This window comes from Leopardus geoffroyi, chromosome A1 (genome assembly GCF_018350155.1).
Source record: "Leopardus geoffroyi isolate Oge1 chromosome A1, O.geoffroyi_Oge1_pat1.0, whole genome shotgun sequence".
In the NCBI taxonomy this organism is placed as follows: Eukaryota; Metazoa; Chordata; class Mammalia; order Carnivora; family Felidae; genus Leopardus; species Leopardus geoffroyi.
Window position 1 is genome coordinate 214,187,074 of NC_059326.1, and position 18,328 is coordinate 214,205,401.

The 18,328-nt window shown below is 39.4% G+C and overlaps 1 protein-coding gene across 13 annotated transcripts in view; it reads left to right on the plus strand.

Annotated features, from left to right (window-relative positions):
• The window catches only part of DROSHA (drosha ribonuclease III), a 127,404-nt gene that overhangs the window by 86,480 nt on the left and 22,596 nt on the right, over positions 1-18,328 (plus strand). For all 13 annotated transcript variants that reach the window (XM_045441016.1, XM_045441055.1, XM_045441104.1 and 10 more), the window contains 5 exons: positions 2,277-2,336; positions 3,632-3,731; positions 7,367-7,469; positions 11,033-11,103; positions 17,585-17,629. In XM_045441016.1, the coding sequence (XP_045296972.1) occupies positions 2,277-2,336; positions 3,632-3,731; positions 7,367-7,469; positions 11,033-11,103; positions 17,585-17,629 (379 nt within the window). The remainder of the gene's footprint in view (positions 1-2,276; positions 2,337-3,631; positions 3,732-7,366; positions 7,470-11,032; positions 11,104-17,584; positions 17,630-18,328) is intronic.

Below are 18,328 nucleotides of genomic sequence, written 5' to 3' on the forward strand. Positions count from 1 at the left end.
CATTTTCTCTGCCCCTCTCCCCTGCTCATGCTCAGGTACTTGCACTCCCACTCTCTCTCAAAAAATAAATAAACAGTAAATAAGGAAACTAAACTGGCATACATGAGGCAGTGAACAATAAAAGATAGTATATAATTTTGTTATAAATTGAGTGATAAACGCTTAAGTCACGTGGGGTTAGGGGTGCTCCCTGGAGCTCCAGTGATTCGGGCAGGCCCCCAGCTGACATTAAGAACAAGCAGGATTTGGGAGAGGTAACATGGAAGGGAGAAGCAGTGGTGTGTCTGGTCAACTTAGAGTCGTGAATTGCTGTTGAAAGTAGATGAAATGGGTGGTTACTGTGGGACTAGATAAAGAATCGCCTTGAAAACCAGGCAGGTTTGGACTTGATAGTCAGCTATTGAATTTTTGAAGAAGATGAGGGTCAGTATCAGAAGATGAGGAGAACCCTGGAGTTAGGGAGGTGAGATCCTGCCCAGGCCCAGGTCTGTCCCCTTCATTGCTCAGGTCCCAGGGATTTGGTGTGCTCTCCTTCCCTGTCACTGTTGTCACCATCCTTCCTGGCTTCCTTCTGTTATAATCCTCCAGACCCATAGTTTCTGTGTCTGCCGCTAGCCCTGAAACAGGAACCCGGGTTCTTCCCATAAGAGGCTTCAAACACACGTTAGTTTGCAGCCTACTCTAATCAGAACCGGGTTTGTCTTTTCTGTTTCACAGAGATGCTCCCCCCCGCCCCCCACTCCAGTGGCCTTAACAGTGTCCTCAGCATCACATCCATGCTCTCTTTGCATCTTACCTGGATCCGTTTCTTTCTTGACACTTGTTCTTGTTTGCTGAGGGATAACACTGGCCTCCTTTTCCGCCCACCTCCCCAACCAGTCCCCTCTCCTTTGCTGGTTTTTCTTCTGCTTGACCTCAAGTGTGGCCCTCCCCTGGGCTCAGTCCTGAGATCCTTTTTTGCTAGCTTAATTCTCTATATAGGTAGTATCATCCAGTTCCATCGCCCAAAATCCTGTCTAAATATTGACCACTCCTGAAGATTTATTACCAGCTTTGTTCTTGCCCGTGAACAGTAGGATCATAGATACTGGATTTCCCCATTTGGATGTTTCATGGACATTTCAAAGTAAACATTCTTCAAATGCACCTCCTGCTTCTGCCCAAACCTGTTCCTTTTGGTCCTCCCCTCACAGTAAATGGCACCACCTTTCACCCAGCTGTGGAAGCCAAAATCTAGGTATTGACCTTCATTCTTTTCTTTTCTCGCCTTCCCCACCATTTCCTCCCAGCTTGAGCCTCCATCATGTCTCACCAGACAGCCACAGTACCCTTCTCAGTGCTTGTCACCCTGCACGCTGTCTTCGCACAGCAGCCAGGGTGGCCTTTTAAAAACCTGAACCAGATCATGTCACATCTCTGCTCAGCCAAAGGTAGCGATCTGCTTTAGCACTGAGGGAAGGTGGCTGTGCTGGACTTTCTGAGAGGCAGACAGAGGTTTCCTATGGACTACCTTACCGGTCATTTCAGCCTTACACTTGGATATGAGGAACTTAGCCTGGGAGATGTGCCTTCATCACACAATGAAGGTGTAAATAAAGTGTGATATGCCCTGAGGGGGGAGTATTAATTTAGATGAGAGCCCTCGGGCAAGCATTCACAGAGAAACAACATTTGGTAGGCCTTGAGGAATGAGTAGGCTCAGTGCACAGGAGCGATGGTGGAAAGCTTTAGGGCATATGCCCTTTTCAGAGAGTACCACACAGTTTGGGGGCAGGAGCCCAAAACATAGGTGGGAGAGGATAGCAGTGGATACTGGGACTTGAAAAAATAGGTTAGGCCTCTTTTGAAGGACTTTAGATGCTAAGTTAAATTTAGAGTTTGGGCAATGGGAAGCTGTTCTTAGAACATTGTACCAAATCTTTTTCAGTGCTCAGTTCTAACTCATTAGAGTGCATTCTCCTTTCTCTTACCCACCTTTTAGCAGTGTGGAAAGATTCACAGTTGTTAGGGTGATAACTCCTCACTTTAAATCTGATTCCCAGGGGAAGGAAGCCCTCAGGTAGGAAGGCCTTAAGTACAGAGTACGGTAGAATGCCCCCTCCCTTACCCAGTAGGTGTGCCATACTTCATCTAAGATGGTGGTCAGTGCTTTTGATTATGAATAAGGTAGAGTGTTTCAATTACCAGAGGAGCTCTCATGTGTCTTTTCTTTGAGAAGAGAGGGAGGGAATGTAGATGTTTGCTATTTTAAGTGATTTTTTAAAATTTTCCTACAGGATTAATCACAATGAAAGGTTGGAGTTCCTAGGTGACGCTGTTGTTGAATTTCTGACCAGGTAAGGAGGGTTTTCTGCTGTCCCCTAATAATTACATTTTATAGGTAACATGCTTACTCTGTTACCCTCTTTGTAATTATCTAAATAAGGGATTGAAACACTATGTATTTTGTCTCTTCCGTACAGCTTGAAAGCTATATGTCTGTGGCTCTTGCCCTGATAACTTGTACTCACTGACGCTGTAATGCACAAGATTATAAGATGAAAGGCTAGTGTCTTTGTCCTGTCAAGTTTATGTTCAAGTTGCTACAACCACAAGAGATCCAGCTTGTCTTGGTCTCGATGCTTCAGAGCTTATATTCAATTTGTAGAGAAGGGGATGATATTTTAAAATGTCATTTCATTTTCTAGGATTTGTCTTTAATCCATTTCTCACTCTTTCTGATCTCAAGGGAAGTAATTTTAACGACGAGATTTTGGTATGCATATGTGTGTGCGTGCATGTGTGTATTTGTATGTATTTTCTCTCCAGAAGTGTGTTTGTGTCCTTAATTCAGGGGTAGGGGTAGGAAAGCCCACAGGGTCTCTCTTTTAAAGGGAGACAACATGTACCTCTCTGGGAACTATCTTGAGCTATTTGTATTCTTTCTGGGTCATTTCTTTTCCCAAAAAGGACATAATGAGACAGAGGGGGCTGTTCTCCAAGCCTGTTCTCACTGGACACAATAGGACTAAACAAGCTAGCTGCCCCAATCAACAGCAGATCCTAAAAACTGGGGTGAGATTTAGGAGCGGCAGTTGCTGTCATGGTGCAACTGTCCATGTGGCCTTCTTCCAAATCTCCATGCTTTCCATCAACCCCTTTGGCTTTCCTTGGGGCCAGTCTTGGTTCTGTTCCTGTCCCTGTTGTATTTGTAAAGGATATGCCACCACTGCTGCCTGCTCGGGGCTTCCAGGCTTGTCTTCAGAGGCTACTCATAACTCAGCCCCAGCAAAGGTATTTGTTTCCAGGCCTGGTATCTGAGTGTCACATAAATTTGCTCTTAGCAGTCCATGACCAACCGCTCAGGTCTTTGTTGTCATCAGATTTGTCAGAGAAGTCTTTTAACACAAGTAGATGTGAAAATAGGGGTGAATGGTGCTGTTTGGGTTTTAGTACATTCAGATATACTGTGCTTCCTATTTAACTTTCATAGACTTTTAATCAAACCCTTCAGTTTGGTTCAACACAGCTGATACCTGTTGTGCAGATATTGTGTGCCAGGCCTGTTTTTGTAACTTGGAGCTACAGACAGAAGGTTGTGATGCATATTTATTCATGTACCTTTTTTTTTTTTTTTTTTTTTTTTTTGCAGTGTCCATTTGTACTACTTGTTTCCTAGTCTGGAAGAAGGAGGATTAGCAACTTACCGGACCGCCATTGTTCAGAATCAGCACCTTGCCATGTTAGCAAAGGTATGTCAAACATCTGAAGCATTTGTGGTAAAGTCGGAAGTTTTCTTCTTCATTCCATGCATAATTCTGCATTTGAATAAGTAACTCTTTAGGGTATATTAAGAGTTTAATATTTTATAGACTGGGAAGGATTTTTTTTTGTTTGGGTTTTAAAGATTCAGTCTTATTAGTTCTGTTACCTCTGTGAGTTCACCAGCAACTAATGAACTCCATGGTGAAGTAACTTGATAACAGAAGAGGAAAAATTTGACAGATGTGCGTGAATAGAGTTAAACATTTGGGGAAAAGGAACAAGAACAGAGCAAAGAAATGAAATATTTTGTATCTTCCCTTTGTGTAAAATTTCTGTATGGCATTTGTCTTTAATTTATGCTAATAAGCAGCATTATAGCTTTGAATGAAATATGCCTGCCCATTTATACCCACAAGGGATACTTTCTAGATGTTTGAGAATTCCCAGATATCACAAATCCCAGTAATTAAGATTTAGGGTTTAGGTTGTCCAGCCAGCCACATTGACTTCATTGTTTGACTCTTTTCAGTTTAGATTCATGGTGGACATTTTACTTATTTACATTATCTTATCTGATCTTCCTGTCTCTATATGGTGTCTTAGGACAGTAAATTAGAGCAAACCAATTCAGGCGTTGGAACTGGCCACCATGATTCCAGTCCACGCCCCTCTTAGAAACAGTGGGGTGAGGGGGACCTAGGCAGGTTGTTGTCTCTCCTCCAAGCCTCTGCTCTCTCATCTGTAAAGTGGAGATGGCATCAGTGCCTGCCACTCAGGGTGGTTGTAAGAAAGGAAATTATTGTTTGAGTGGTTTTGTTTTTTTAAGTTTCTTTAGTTATTCTGAGAGAGAGAGAGAAAGAGAGAGAGAGAGAGAGAGGGAGAGAGAGAGAGAATGCCAAACAGGCTCCACACCATTAGTTGAGAGCCCTATGCAGGGCTCAAACTCACACCATGAGATCGTGACCTGAGCTGAAGTCGAACACTTAACCAACTGAGCCACCCAGGTGCCCCAATATTATCGTTTGGGTTTGAAGAATTCACTTTGTAAAGTATTTGGCATAATCCTTGTTCGTAGTAATCACAGAAAGAGATAAATAAATTAGTAGGAGTTTGTTGTTTTTATTGTTGCTACTACTGTTTTCATTATAAATTATGACATTTTAAAGACCTGTGTGTTTATTCAGTAGTAAGGGAAATTGTGGCTTTTAAGTCTCCAAACACCAATCAATGATTCACTGGAAAAACTTTTCTGAGTTTCCCTTGATTTTTGCTTTCTTTTTCTTTTTCTTTTTTTTCTTCATTTTATAGAAAAGACTGGATTAAACCCATCCTGGTTCTTAATTTGATCTTGCTAAGGCATTTAATATATTCAAAATGGTTAATTTTAGCCTCTGGTTTTTATGTTAGCAAGAGTGTATTATTTAATTTTATGTAACAACATCATCATAATGATGGCATTTGAGAATGCAAGTAATGACACATTAATGAAAAACTATAGGCAACATGTGTGCCAACTTGGTTTTAGGAGCTTCACAATGAGTGAAATTCTACAACCCTACGTACAACTACTTCAATGTTTCGTTGCTTTAATTGTCAAAATGTTTCCTGACAGGGCACATAAATGTCCACTGGAAATAAATGTTAATAAGTAGTTATCAACCCCCTCCCAATTTTTTTTTCACTTTAAGATATAATGGATTGTTTTTCAAACATTGGAGGCAGGATATTTACAAAGTTTGAAAAATTGCCATAGCAGGAAAACAGAAACTGTTATGTGACACCTGGGGTATGTACAAACCCGTGAGTTAATTTGCCCAGTTTCTCCCTTCACTTTTCTGTATGATCTTCTTCCACCCCAAGTACTGACACTCCCATAGCATTCAACATTCATCTGCTCCAACAGAAGGCAGTGGTGGCCTTGCCCTCTGTCTAGACCAGTGGTTTGAACCATTTGGGAGAGAAGTACTTGACAGAGGATTGCTGAGAATCTCTGAGAATCTAATGAAAGCTCAGGTCAGCTCTCCACAGACAGATGAACTTTTAACACAAGCACCAGTTGAACACCACTCTCCTTTTTAAAAGTTCCACTAATGCCTACGGGAAAAAGTAAAGATGTAGAGCAGGGATTATGAAAAGTTGGAAAATTCATAGCATTCCAGAATACTTGTTTGTAATATAAAACATGACTTTCAGTCTATTCTCAAACAGGGCTCCAGAGATTAGCAGACAATTGGATTTTCCCAGTGAAGTTGTGCAACAGATGAAATTTACATATTCTAGCATAAGCTCTTGCACTTAGGGATCAATTTTTTAAAAGATGTGTTTTCTGCTGTTGTATTTGTGGTAGTCGAAACTCATTTGAATATATTTTGTACTCATGAATTCGTAGCAGTACAGAATACTGATAGCACATATGTCTGGTTTTTATTCTCTTTTTCCAGTGTAAATGGATATGGATATTAAAATACACTGAGACACACGAAATCTGAGTATCCTATTTGAGGACTGATAAGACTTCTATTGTCCTAGTTGGTTCATTAACTTGTGACTTGTTCCATATTACATAGCATGTTCCTGTTTAGTAAGAATTTATTGAACTGAATTATAGGGTAATGGAAACAGATTTATTGCATGCATATGCAATGTTTGTATTTTTCTCCTTTTATGGGAAGAATTGTGATTTCCATTTATTCAGTCTCAGGGGTTTTATTTTAAAAAATCATTCATACTGTGTCTAGTTCTAAAAGGACTTGATTTGTGTCTTATAATACAATAGGGTAAGAAATCAGTAGGACTTAACTCAAAGTAAAGAGAAAATATGCAGGAAAATAAATGAAGCCAGAAGTGAAATTACTATACACAGATATATTCGTAAGTCCTATACAATTTCCAGATCTTGGCCACAAATTTGGTTCTAAACTTTTCTGAGGCCAAATTAAAAAAAAAGAAGCATAATTCATTACAAACAATAGTCCAGGAGCCCTTAAGGTAAATCCAACCCCGTTGCTCAGATTTCACTGAGCCTTCTGAAAGATGAGTATAGAGACCTCACAGAGTGGACACAAGTACAGAGATAAAGGGCCACAGAAATCCTAATCCAAACTACAAAAAAAAAAAAGAAAAAAAAGAAGATTTAGAGATACAAGGCATTTTGAAATCTTCCAAGGGTTCCCATTGGTTCTGCCACATACAAATTTGTTCTGTATAGTACAGACATGAATACCATATAAATTGGGAATCAAAGAGGTTGACTTTGGGCTAGATTTGTGTCTCTAGACATGTTGGGTGAACCCAAAGGCCCGTGGTCTTATAGCATAGTCTTTTTCCAGCTTTGGCTAGTGCTTGGTCTGAACTTGGAATTAGACTCAGATCTGATCAGTTCTGAACCATCAGAGTTGAAACATCAGAGTTCATAGAAGCCTAGTTGGGGAAAGGTTGAGATTAGTCAGATCTGAACCATATGTAAGGACTCCTAATGAATGGCAAGCTAAACTCTCTTACTTTATTGACATAAGACCAATTAATTTGTATCCATAACCCCTTACCCCCAGGAGATGTTGAGTTGTTGCAGTTATGACTTCGTCAGATTCTTTCTTTCTTATTGTCATTTTGAATTTTGTAGAAACTTGAACTGGATCGTTTTATGCTTTATGCTCATGGACCTGACCTTTGTAGGGAATCAGACCTTCGACATGCAATGGCTAATTGTTTTGAAGCATTAATAGGTAATTTCTCTTTTTATAATCTAATTTCTTGTATGCTTAAAATGTTTGGAGACCATATAAAATTCAGTGTGGAAACTTGGGACAAAGTTAGTTGTTTCCAAAGCATGTGAGGTCCCTAGTAGAACACTAACTTCACATATTGTGGTTATTGTAGCTCTTCCAGAGCAGCAGTCTTGCTTTCTTTTCTTGCATTCCCCATGCCTGCACTGGTGTCTGATGTCATGTACGTGCATGGTTAGTATATACTGAGTTGAATTGAAGTAAGTTAATATGTAGATGGATTACTTTCCAGATTTGATTCAGGACCACATGCATAAATAAACAGTAAGTAGGTTGCTTGTGAGGCCCTAACACTGTTTTTAATCACATTTTAAACTGTTTACAAGATTTTCTGACTTCAACATCTTGAAAACACTGCATTTTTTAAATCCCAGGGCTTGAGTCTATGTAACTATTACTTACTCACTTGAAGCAAGACTGATGCAGACACTTTACTTCCTCGGTTTCTTTTTTACTATAACCAGAATATAGTTAGCTATTGGCACAGGAAAGTTATGAAGAGTTAATGAGCTGGTGATTGCAAGTATGCTTTACAGTGAAATGTAACAGTAGATTGACAATTCCTTGATTTTTTTTTTTTTTTTTAGGTAAATGATTGAGTACATTTCAAAGGCCTTTGTGCTTCCTTATCAATTTTTCCTTCTTCCTTTGAAAATGAGTATAAAAGCATCCCATTGTAGTTTTGTACTGATGATGGTAACAAGAGAATGTTTAATAATTAGTATCCACAGTCTTTTCACAGCTATGTCTGTTTTGCACAAATATGTCTATTTTCAGAGAATATGTCACATGGAATTACTGTGCTCTGTACACATAATAATTTTGACAGTGTTACAGTTGGCTCCCAAGCCAGGCAGACATGATTCAATTCCTTTTTGCTTTATTTATCAGCACTGTGTCTTCACCAAGTTACTGAGTCTCTTTGAGCCTCAGTTTCCCCATCTGTGACATGGAGATAGGATCACTTATCTCACAGAATTGTGAGAATCTTAATATGCAATCCTGGCAGCCACCCCTTCAGAGTTCCATTTCCTTAAACCTTCCCCAAATCACCTACTATAAGCCCAAGTCCTATAAATCTTTTGTAACACTCTTTACTGAGGTGTCCTATGAAGGTGAAGATAAGAATGCAAAAATGCTTTGCACTTTGCCTAGGGCCTGAGTAGTCCCCAAACCACTACTGCTACTTTTACTATCCTGCTCATTGTTACTAGCATTATTATTATTATTACTATAACTATGGACAAATAATAAATGTATTTATTCATCAAAAGTCCTGGTGACTAAGTGTCTTAATGTTTTACTTAAAAAATGCCTTTCTGAAGACAGATATAAAAATATGATTTCAAAAATATAGGACTATCTTACTCCAGAGTTATTTGATACCCAATTAAAATCTTATTTGATTTGATACCCAGTTTAAAGGTTAAATAGTTATTTCAAATTAAAGAAAAAGGTTGTCCTGATTTTTTTTTTTTTTAATTTTTTTTTTTTTCAACGTTTATTTATTTTTGGGACAGAGAGAGACAGAGCATGAGCGGGAGAGGGGCAGAGAGAGAGGGAGACACAGAATCGGAAACAGGCTCCAGGCTCCGAGCCACCAGCCCAGAGCCTGACGCGGGGCTCGAACTCACGGACCGCGAGATCGTGACCTGGCTGAAGTCGGACGCTTAACCGACTGCGCCACCCAGGCGCCCCTGTCCTGATTTTTTAAAATTTATTTATTTTTTATGAGAGAGAGAGGGAGAGAGAGAGAGAGAATGAATCCCAAGCAGGCTCTGCGCGGTCAATGTAGATCCCGACCTGGGGCTCAGTCCCATGAACTGTGAGATCATGACCTGAGCTGGGGTTAAAAGTTGGAAGCTCATCACCAAACTCCACACCCAAAAACAAATAATCCAGTGAAGAAATGGGCAGAAAACATGAATGGACACTTCTGTAAAGAAGACATCCAGATGGCCAACAGGCACATGAAAAGAGGCTCAACGTCACTCCTCATCAGGGAAATACAAATCAAAACCACACTCAGATATCACCTCACGCCAGTCAGAGTGGCCAAAATGAACAAATCAGGAGACTATAGATGCTGGAGAGGATGTGGAGAAACAGGAACCCTCCTGCACTATTGGTGGGAATGCAAACTGGTGCAGCCACTCTGGAAAACAGTGTGGAGGTTCCTCAAAAAATTAAAAATAGATCTACCCTATGACCCAGCAATAGCACTGCTGGGAATTTACCCAAGGGATACGGGAGTGCTGATGCATAGGGGCACTTGTACCCCAGTGTTTATAGCAGCACTCTCAACAATAGCCAAATTATGGAAAGAGCCTAAGTGTCCATCAACTGATGAATGGATAAAGAAATTGTGGTTTATATACACAATGGAATACTACGTGGCAGTGAGAAAGAATGAAATATGGCCTTTTGTAGCAATGTGGATGGAACTGGAGAGTGTTATGCTAAGTGAAATAAGCCATACAGAGAAAGACAGATACCATATGTTTTCACTCTTATGTGGATCCTGAGAAACTTAACAGAAACCCATGGGGGAGGGGAAGGAAAAAAAAAAAAAGAGGTTAGAGTGGGAGAGAGCCAAAGCCAAGCATAAGAGACTCTTAAAAACTGAGAACAAACTGAGGGTTGATGGGGGGTGGAAGGGAGGGGAGGGTAGGTGATGGGTATTGAAGAGGGCATCTTTTGGGATGAGTACTGGGTGTTGTATGGAAACCAATTTGACAATAAATTTCATATATTAAAAAATAAAAAGATAGAATTCCCCCCCCCCCCTCCCCACAAAAAGTTGGAAGCTCAGCCAACTGAGCCATCCAGGTGCCCCAGAGATTGTCCTGATTTTTATTTGCAGAAGCCTTCATTGATCTGAGCTCAGGTTTTATCAGGTCTTTTTATGGTCTAAAACATAAACTATAAATATAAAATAAAACCTAACATGCTCGTAAAGTCGGTATTTGTGCATAGTTCCCTTAGTAAGTTCATACCCATACCTCGCATGATAGTTCATAGTAGGCCTCTTTTTACTTAAAATATTGGATTTAGGTTTTAGTAACTTGAATTTCACATTTCAGTCTAGTTTATAATACAAATCCTGGCTAAGAGAGGGAAGATGCTACCTTTAAAATAGTTGCTCTGGGGCGCCTGGGTGGCGCAGTCGGTTAAGCGTCCGACTTCAGCCAGGTCGCGATCTCGCGGTCCGTGAGTTCGAGCCCCACGTCGGGCTCTGGGCTGATGGCTCAGAGCCTGGAGCCTGTTTCCGATTCTGTGTCTCCCTCTCTCTCTGCCCCTCCCCTGTTCATGCTCTGTCTCTCTCTGTCCCAAAAATAAATAAACGTTGAAAAAAAAAAAAAATAGTTGCTCTGGTCTTGTCAATTTTTTTTCTTTAATGTGAGTGAGTTTTGGCTTGCCTTTTTGCTTTATTTATAGAGACATATAATTTTCTTTGAATATTAATGCAGCCTTCCTTTTGGCATTCTCTTCCTTTTATCTAGGAGCTGTTTACTTGGAGGGAAGCCTGGAGGAAGCCAAACAGTTATTTGGACGCTTACTCTTTAATGATCCGGTATTTATCTTGAATCATTTGATTTTTCTCAAGTATCATTATAGAAGATTTTATATCAATTAGTGTTTGTGTTTAAAGAGAGTGTAGGAGAAACAAAGTTCCCGAATATGCCATGGATGGTAGATTTCAATACAACAAAAATAACTTACTCAACCCTGTTGCAAATGGGAAAGTTCTGTGGGCATTTGCACTAGGAATTTGCCTTCTACCTGAGACCCCATTTCTCCCATGGCCACCTAACAAATTCAGTATGAATACTTTGTTTTATTTTCAAGTATCTTGAAGTTGATTATGATTTTCTGTTTTATAATGGTTGGGTACCTACGCCATTCAAGCTTACTTGAAGCTATAGCCTTTTGGCTTTTCTGTTTAGGATTTATTTTTATATAAACTATGTAGACTAGATAAATGTATATTTATTTTAGAAAGTCAGTTCATAGGGAGTTTCTGACAGGGCTATGAATAGAGTATGAAGGTACTTTTTTTTTCTTCCTTAAACAAGTTATAGTTTAAGAACAAATGATAGATTCTAAAATAGTCCCTATTGTTACTAAAGTATTAAGCTATTAATATTGCTAAAGCCACTTTTTAAAATCCTGCATGTAATAGAGCATACTGGATGCTTTTTGTACCAAAACAAGTCAATTTAACATTTAAAGGGAGACGCAACTCTGTATTCCAAATTGAAATGTCATTATAATTGAGTGAAATAGCCCTCATGGAGCAATAAAGAACATAGGAAGCCAGTGTTTTAAGCCTTTGTGAAACCTTCAGCTTAAATGGCTGTCAGATGTTATTACTGAATTACTTAGGATATTTAAAAAAAAAAAGAATCAATAGTTATGAAAAATGTGACCTCAATAATGTTCATATTTGAGGATTTGATTTTTTTATATTTGTTTTTATAGAGATTTGTGATGATTTTATGTTTGTGAATTTTCTCCTGATGGGAAAGTTATCTACAGATGTTCCATGTTCCCCATTTTGTCCTACACATACAAATGAGTGTGCATCTTGATTTATATCTGTAGCAGATGGCATGTATTTTAAGTCTTTTTCTCAAATCTTAAAATATCTTTGTTTTGGCCTTTATCTTTTGTTGGCAATTTCAGCAACTTCTTTACTTTCTTCCTCCTTCCAGTCTTGCCTTACACTAGTCCCCTCACTCCCAGCTACTCCCTGCACCCTTCTCCCATCGTACCTGCTGCACCCCCCCCCCCCCAATCTATGCTGTGTTCCTGGTTTCCTGAATTGTATGCAGGTTTACACCATGTGCTTTTCATTGCATCTGTTTTTGTTTAGATTCGTTTCTCTTTTTAAACTGCTTCTTTCTCCCACTTGTCTACTTAGCAAGCTTATCTTATATTTCCAGTACCGAGTGCAGTGCTGGCAAGTGCAGTATTTAATAAATATTTGTTAACAGAATAAAATGAATAAGTGATTCAATGAAAAAGCAGAGTCTGAACATGATCTTACAAATGGGAAGGCTGAGATTCAGAATTCATCTTAGTGTGTCTTTATGAAACTGAGCAGTGCTTAGTAATACATGGTCTTTCTGTTTCACCATTTTCAAGTGCACACACCAGGCCATTCTGACTCATTTGACATCTCCATATTGGTTCACATCTATTAGGTGTAATGTGTGAGAGACGGGGGTGAACCGTTGAATTTTTTCTTGAGTAATGATACTGTGAAAGTCTAATCAGCCACAGGCAGCCAGACACAAACCTGTAGGCCCACAAAACAGAGTTATTGAATCCATGTAGTGAGGGAGGCCGGAGGGCTGGTGCTGGCAGATTGTAAGGAGGAGCCAGGGAATCAGGGATCAGTTCTTGGTTGGTAGTCTTTTCTGAAGCTGAGTTAGAAGAAGCCATGGGTTGGGGTGCCTGGGTGCCTCAGTTGATTGAATGACCACCTCTTGGTTTTGGCTCAGGTCATGATCCCATGGTGGTGGGATTGAGCCCCTTGTCAGGTACTGCACTGAGTGTGGAGCCTGCTTGAGATTCATTCTCTCTCTCTCTCTCTCTCTCTCTCTCTCCCTCTCTCTCTCCCCCTCCATCCCCCCTCCCCCTCTCCCCCTCCCCTTCTCCCTCTCCCTCTCTCCCCCATCTCCCTCCCTCCCTCTCTCTCTCTCTCTCTCTCTCTCTCAAAAAAAAAAAAAAAAAAAAGGCAGCCACGGATTAATTTGGGATTGGGTGCTGTCAGGAGCCAAGGGCAAGTTAACATAGTGTCCCCAGTAATCTTTATTCAGAGGAGAAGACATAGCAAAGCAGGTCAGAGGGCAACATCGGCAGAAAAGCAGTGGTCCCTCAAAGAGGGTGTCTTTTCTGGCATTTTACAGCGGCTGTAAGACCTTGAGGGAAACATAGTTTCCTGCCATCTTTGCAGTAGGCTTTATGTCTGTCGTCCCCCTAGCCCTGTTGACAGCGGTACTGTTTTTGCATTCTCAGCCTGGTCTGATGTTCATTCACTCTTTCATCCCAGACTGTTTTTCCTGGTTCCATGTTTTCATCTTTGCGTAGCCCTTCATGGTTTCCCAATACATTCAGATCCATTGTTGCAATCTGATCGTCCCAATGGCTTCTTGGAAAGATAGGGAGAGATTACTATGTAATCTTTCATATTCTCCCATTCCCTTCCCATCCCCTTTTTGTCTTTACGTGTCTGTCCCAATATCTCCTTCCCTGGCCTTTCTCTGGAGCCCCAGAGATTGGGATGTCTTTTCAAATTGCCCCTGGGCAACTTCATGTGGGTACATACCTCGTTTCAACATTTTTAGTGTTTGAACTCATCACCTTAATACTAAAACGTATTTCACCTCTTTTACTTTTATCATCTAAACCGAAAACCTTACGATCTTCTTTTGTCCTGAAGCTTTTTCCTTCCCATCTCTATGAGTTGCAGACTCTTCTATCAGTTCTGTCCCTAGTATGTCTTTTTTTTTTTTTTTTAATGTTTATTTATGTATTTTGAGAGAGAGAGTATGTGCAAAGGCATGAGTGGGGTTGGGACAAAGAGAGAGGGAGAGAAAGAATCCCAAGCTGGCCCCGCACTGTTAGCGTGCAGCCCTATGCGAGGCTCAATCTCATGAACCATGAGATCATGACCTGAACTGAAATCGAGAGTGGGATGCTTAACTGACTGAGCCACCCAGGCACCCCTGTGTCTAATATGGCTTGAATTGGTTCCTGTTTGCTTTAATGTTTGCCCTCCTCATTTCTCACATGAAGTATTTAACCATTCCAGTCTATCATTCACACTACATTTAGAGTTGTTTTCTTTTTAGTGTATGGATTTGACTATTTTCTTTCTTGCTTAAGATCTTTGATTTCTTTACTGTCTGCCAAGGCCTGTATTATACAACAGAGCATTTAATAGTTTTCATAATCTAATTCCCATCTATTTTTTGTTTCCTTTCTTCTCCCCCTTTGTGCCATTCTAGGAATTCCCTTTTTTAATTAAAAATTTCTTTAAGACTTGATTTTTTAGAGCAGTTTTAGGCTCACAGACATATTGAGAGTAAAAATTTCCCATACTCCCCCTCCTCCGCCACACGTTCCTAGCCTCTCCCATTTTATCAACATCACCCATCAGAGTGGTACATTTATTACAGTTGATGAACCTACATTGATACATCATCATCTCTCAAGGTCCCGTAGTTTACCTTAGGGTTCACTCTTGGTGTTATACATTCTGTGGGTTTGGACAAATGTGTAATGCCATGTATCCATTATAATACCATATAGAGTATTTTCACTGTCCTAAAATCCTGTGTTCTACCTATTAGGAGTTACCTTTTTGTGCCTGTTTTCTTTGAGACATATTATTTATGCATATACGGTGCCCTGCTTTTGATTGCCACTCTCTGCTGATTTGCCAAATTCCTCATGTCATTCAGGATACATCTGAAGAGTTACCTCTTCTTTGAAGCTTTATCTGATACCCCCAAGCAGAATTTTCCTTGCATTGATTTATATCACTATTATAGAACTGATCTCAGTTCATTAAATTATACTTATTTACCTTCATTTTCCCCCACTAGGCTCCTTTGAGGACAGGAATAGTGTCTCATTTGTTTTAGTAAGCTAATACATAATAGGTATTTGATAAAAATATGTTGCTAAACAACAAGCGTTGGTGAGGATGTGGAGAAAAATTCTCTTGTACTGTTGGTCAGAATGAAAACTGGTGCATCCATTCTGGAAAACAGTATGGAGGTTCCTCAGAAAATTAAAAATAGAACTACCCTACAGTCCACTAATTACACTACTGGGTGTTTACCCAAAAAATACAAAAACACTAATTGTAAAAGATACATGCACCCCTATCTTTTTTTTAATGGGTAAGGACAGATTTTAATCAGTAATATACTATTGTAATAAGAAAGAAGGTCTAGTGTGAACTGATCCAACTTTGATTTGGACAGAATGACTGGGCATTTTAAGTAAAGTCAGGGAAGTGAAAATGACAAAGGAGGGATCAGTGTAAATCATATACTTTTATGTTTATTGCATTATTTTATGTTTATTGCATTATTGCATATGTTATTGCATTATTTACAATAGCCAAACTATGGAAGCAGCCCAAGTGTCTATTGATAGATGAATGGATAAAGACAACACACACACACACACACACACACACACACACACACACACACGCAAAGAGAAGAATATTACTCAGCCATAAAAAAGAATGAAATCTTGCCTTTTGCAATGATGTGGATGGAGCTAAAGAGTATAATGCTAAGCAAAATAAGTCAGAGAAAGACATATACCATAAGATCTCACTTATATGTGGAATTTAAGAAACAAAACAAATGAGCAAAGGAAAAACACAAAGATAAACTGAGAAACAGACTCTTAACTACAGAGAACAAACTGATGGTTACCAGAGGAGGTGAGTAAAGGGATGGGTCAAATAGGTGATGAAGATTAAAGAGTACACTTAGCACGATGAACAAAATAAAAAAAAATGTTGCATTAATAAATGTCTCAGCAGTCAGTGAGCATTTTCTGGAACACACTGAAGGAAGAGGTTTTTGCCTTGAATAGATGGTAGAGCTAGAATTCCAGTCTGGAGTTTTTATTTTACAGGCTATTTTCTCTCACACCAAGGGATGGCAGAACCTGATCTCTGAGTAAGGTAGATGAAAGGAAATGGAGGCAATTGAAATAATTTAGGTGTGAGGTGTTAAGTGGTTATACATCTAAGACATCTCAGGAGAAATCACAGTGTCACTGAGTGAAAAACAGGAGAAAGGGGAAAGAGGAATTAGAATTAAGTTCCTGAGAATTTCGAATATTGGAGACTAGAGTCGGTTAAAAGAGATAGCTGTTGATTGTTACTGTTGATATGATCAACATTAGTAGTAACATCTTCTGTGTGCCAGCACTGGGCCTGTTGCTTTGAGGAGGAAAAAAGCATGAGAGAACGTGAGAAAGTTGTAAGAAGGGAGTGACATTCTGTGTAATTCATGCTACAGAGAATTCAAGGGAAAGGTTATTGGTTAAGAGAAGCTCTCTAAAGTGCCTTAAAACAGTTTGATATTTAAGCTTTCTTTTTTTTTAAATATTGGCAACAAAACACAAACAAACCCAAAACCTCTTAAGTGTATTTTACTGGGATGCAAGTTGCCCAAAAAAACACTGAATATTTTATTTCACATGGTCATCATGTGTGCCACAGTGATATTAAATTTTCCTATTCTTCTCTGCCCCCCCCCCCCCCCAGTTTTTAAAAAAGATTTTTCCCTCTTTTTAAAAATCTTTTGTTACTTGTTTGAAAAACCTAACATCAAGGCCAGAAAGTAGATTCAGTCAGAGGCTCCCTAGAGTCTAAAACTGAAGGAAAAACGCTTTAATCCTGAGGAAGTTCTAATTATAACTGCCTCTAGATTTAGCTCAGTGGGTAAAATAATGTACTGGGCTTCTCCATAAAATCCACTCATTTCCATATTTCAAGAGAACATTTGTAGTGACCCACAGTAAAAGTGTGGTCTTATAGATCTGAGAGTTTAGGCACTAGATACGGATGTTTTCCACTCCATCTTAAAGCAGCTCAAATGATAATGAACAAGTGCCTAAAATAAAAGACATCTGAGATGAGTTTTAATTACAAAAGGCACAGCTGATGCACATTTCTAGGGAATGCTAAACTAAAAAATATGATTAAAACAGCAGCTTAATCCCATGTATTAGGTTAAGCAAATGTGTAACTGACTTTTAAAAGGTATCTTTGACTTCCGGGGGTGGAGGTGGCTCTTTTCCTCCCCAGCTTAATAGGCTAATTAGAGTCACTACAGGCGGTTTGAGTGGTGAATACACTTTAAAAAAATTAGTTTGCTAGCACTATTGAATTTGCAATAAGTGGAGTCAGCATCTGAAATAGTTCACTATTTCAAATAATGGCATTTTATTTAGTACTCCAGAGTGTGTTAAATGGCTCCCTCGAGCATTAAAGGCATCACTCTGTTTTCCAGGACCTACGTGAAGTCTGGCTCAATTATCCTCTCCATCCACTCCAAGTAAGTGTGACCTTCCTGTCTGCAGTGAGCTTTAGAAATCTGGGGGTTCATGTTATTTTAGCTTGCCTGTTTCCCCTCCTGCTTTTATAAACCTTTGATTCCCTTCAGTGGCACTATGACTTTAGGCTGGGTGTTAGGCAGAATTGGAAAACTTTGGAACAAATATTAAAATGAACCCATTTGTGTTGCATTTGTGCTCTGGGATGGGGTGGGGAAAACCCTGGGAGTCGTCTTCCTTCAAGTCAGGAGGATCTCCTTGTGTGGTTGTGGTTTGGTGCCCTCTCTCCCCCAAAAAAGTGATATTCAAAGCTTAATGTGTTGATTGCAGTGTATCTTCCTGCATGCTATTGTAGAGAAAGTAATATGGAGTCAAGTCTGGGCTTAGTAAAAAGAACAAATACTAAATGAACATTGCTAAATTGTAACCTACTTTGGATCTTGGAAATTGAAGGCTTTGACTCAGATTGCATAAAACGTTGTAAATTAAAATTTTAGTACAATGTGATGACTTTTTGCTCAAGATTTTGGTATTTAAAAGATGTATGTATGGTAACCCTCTTTTTCCCCAGTTTAAAAATTCTTTGTATTTGCTTGTATTTCTATTTTACTTGGAGATATACAAGTGTATGTATACATGTATATATATATACCTACATACTTTTATATATGCATGTGTGTATATGTACATTATACATATAT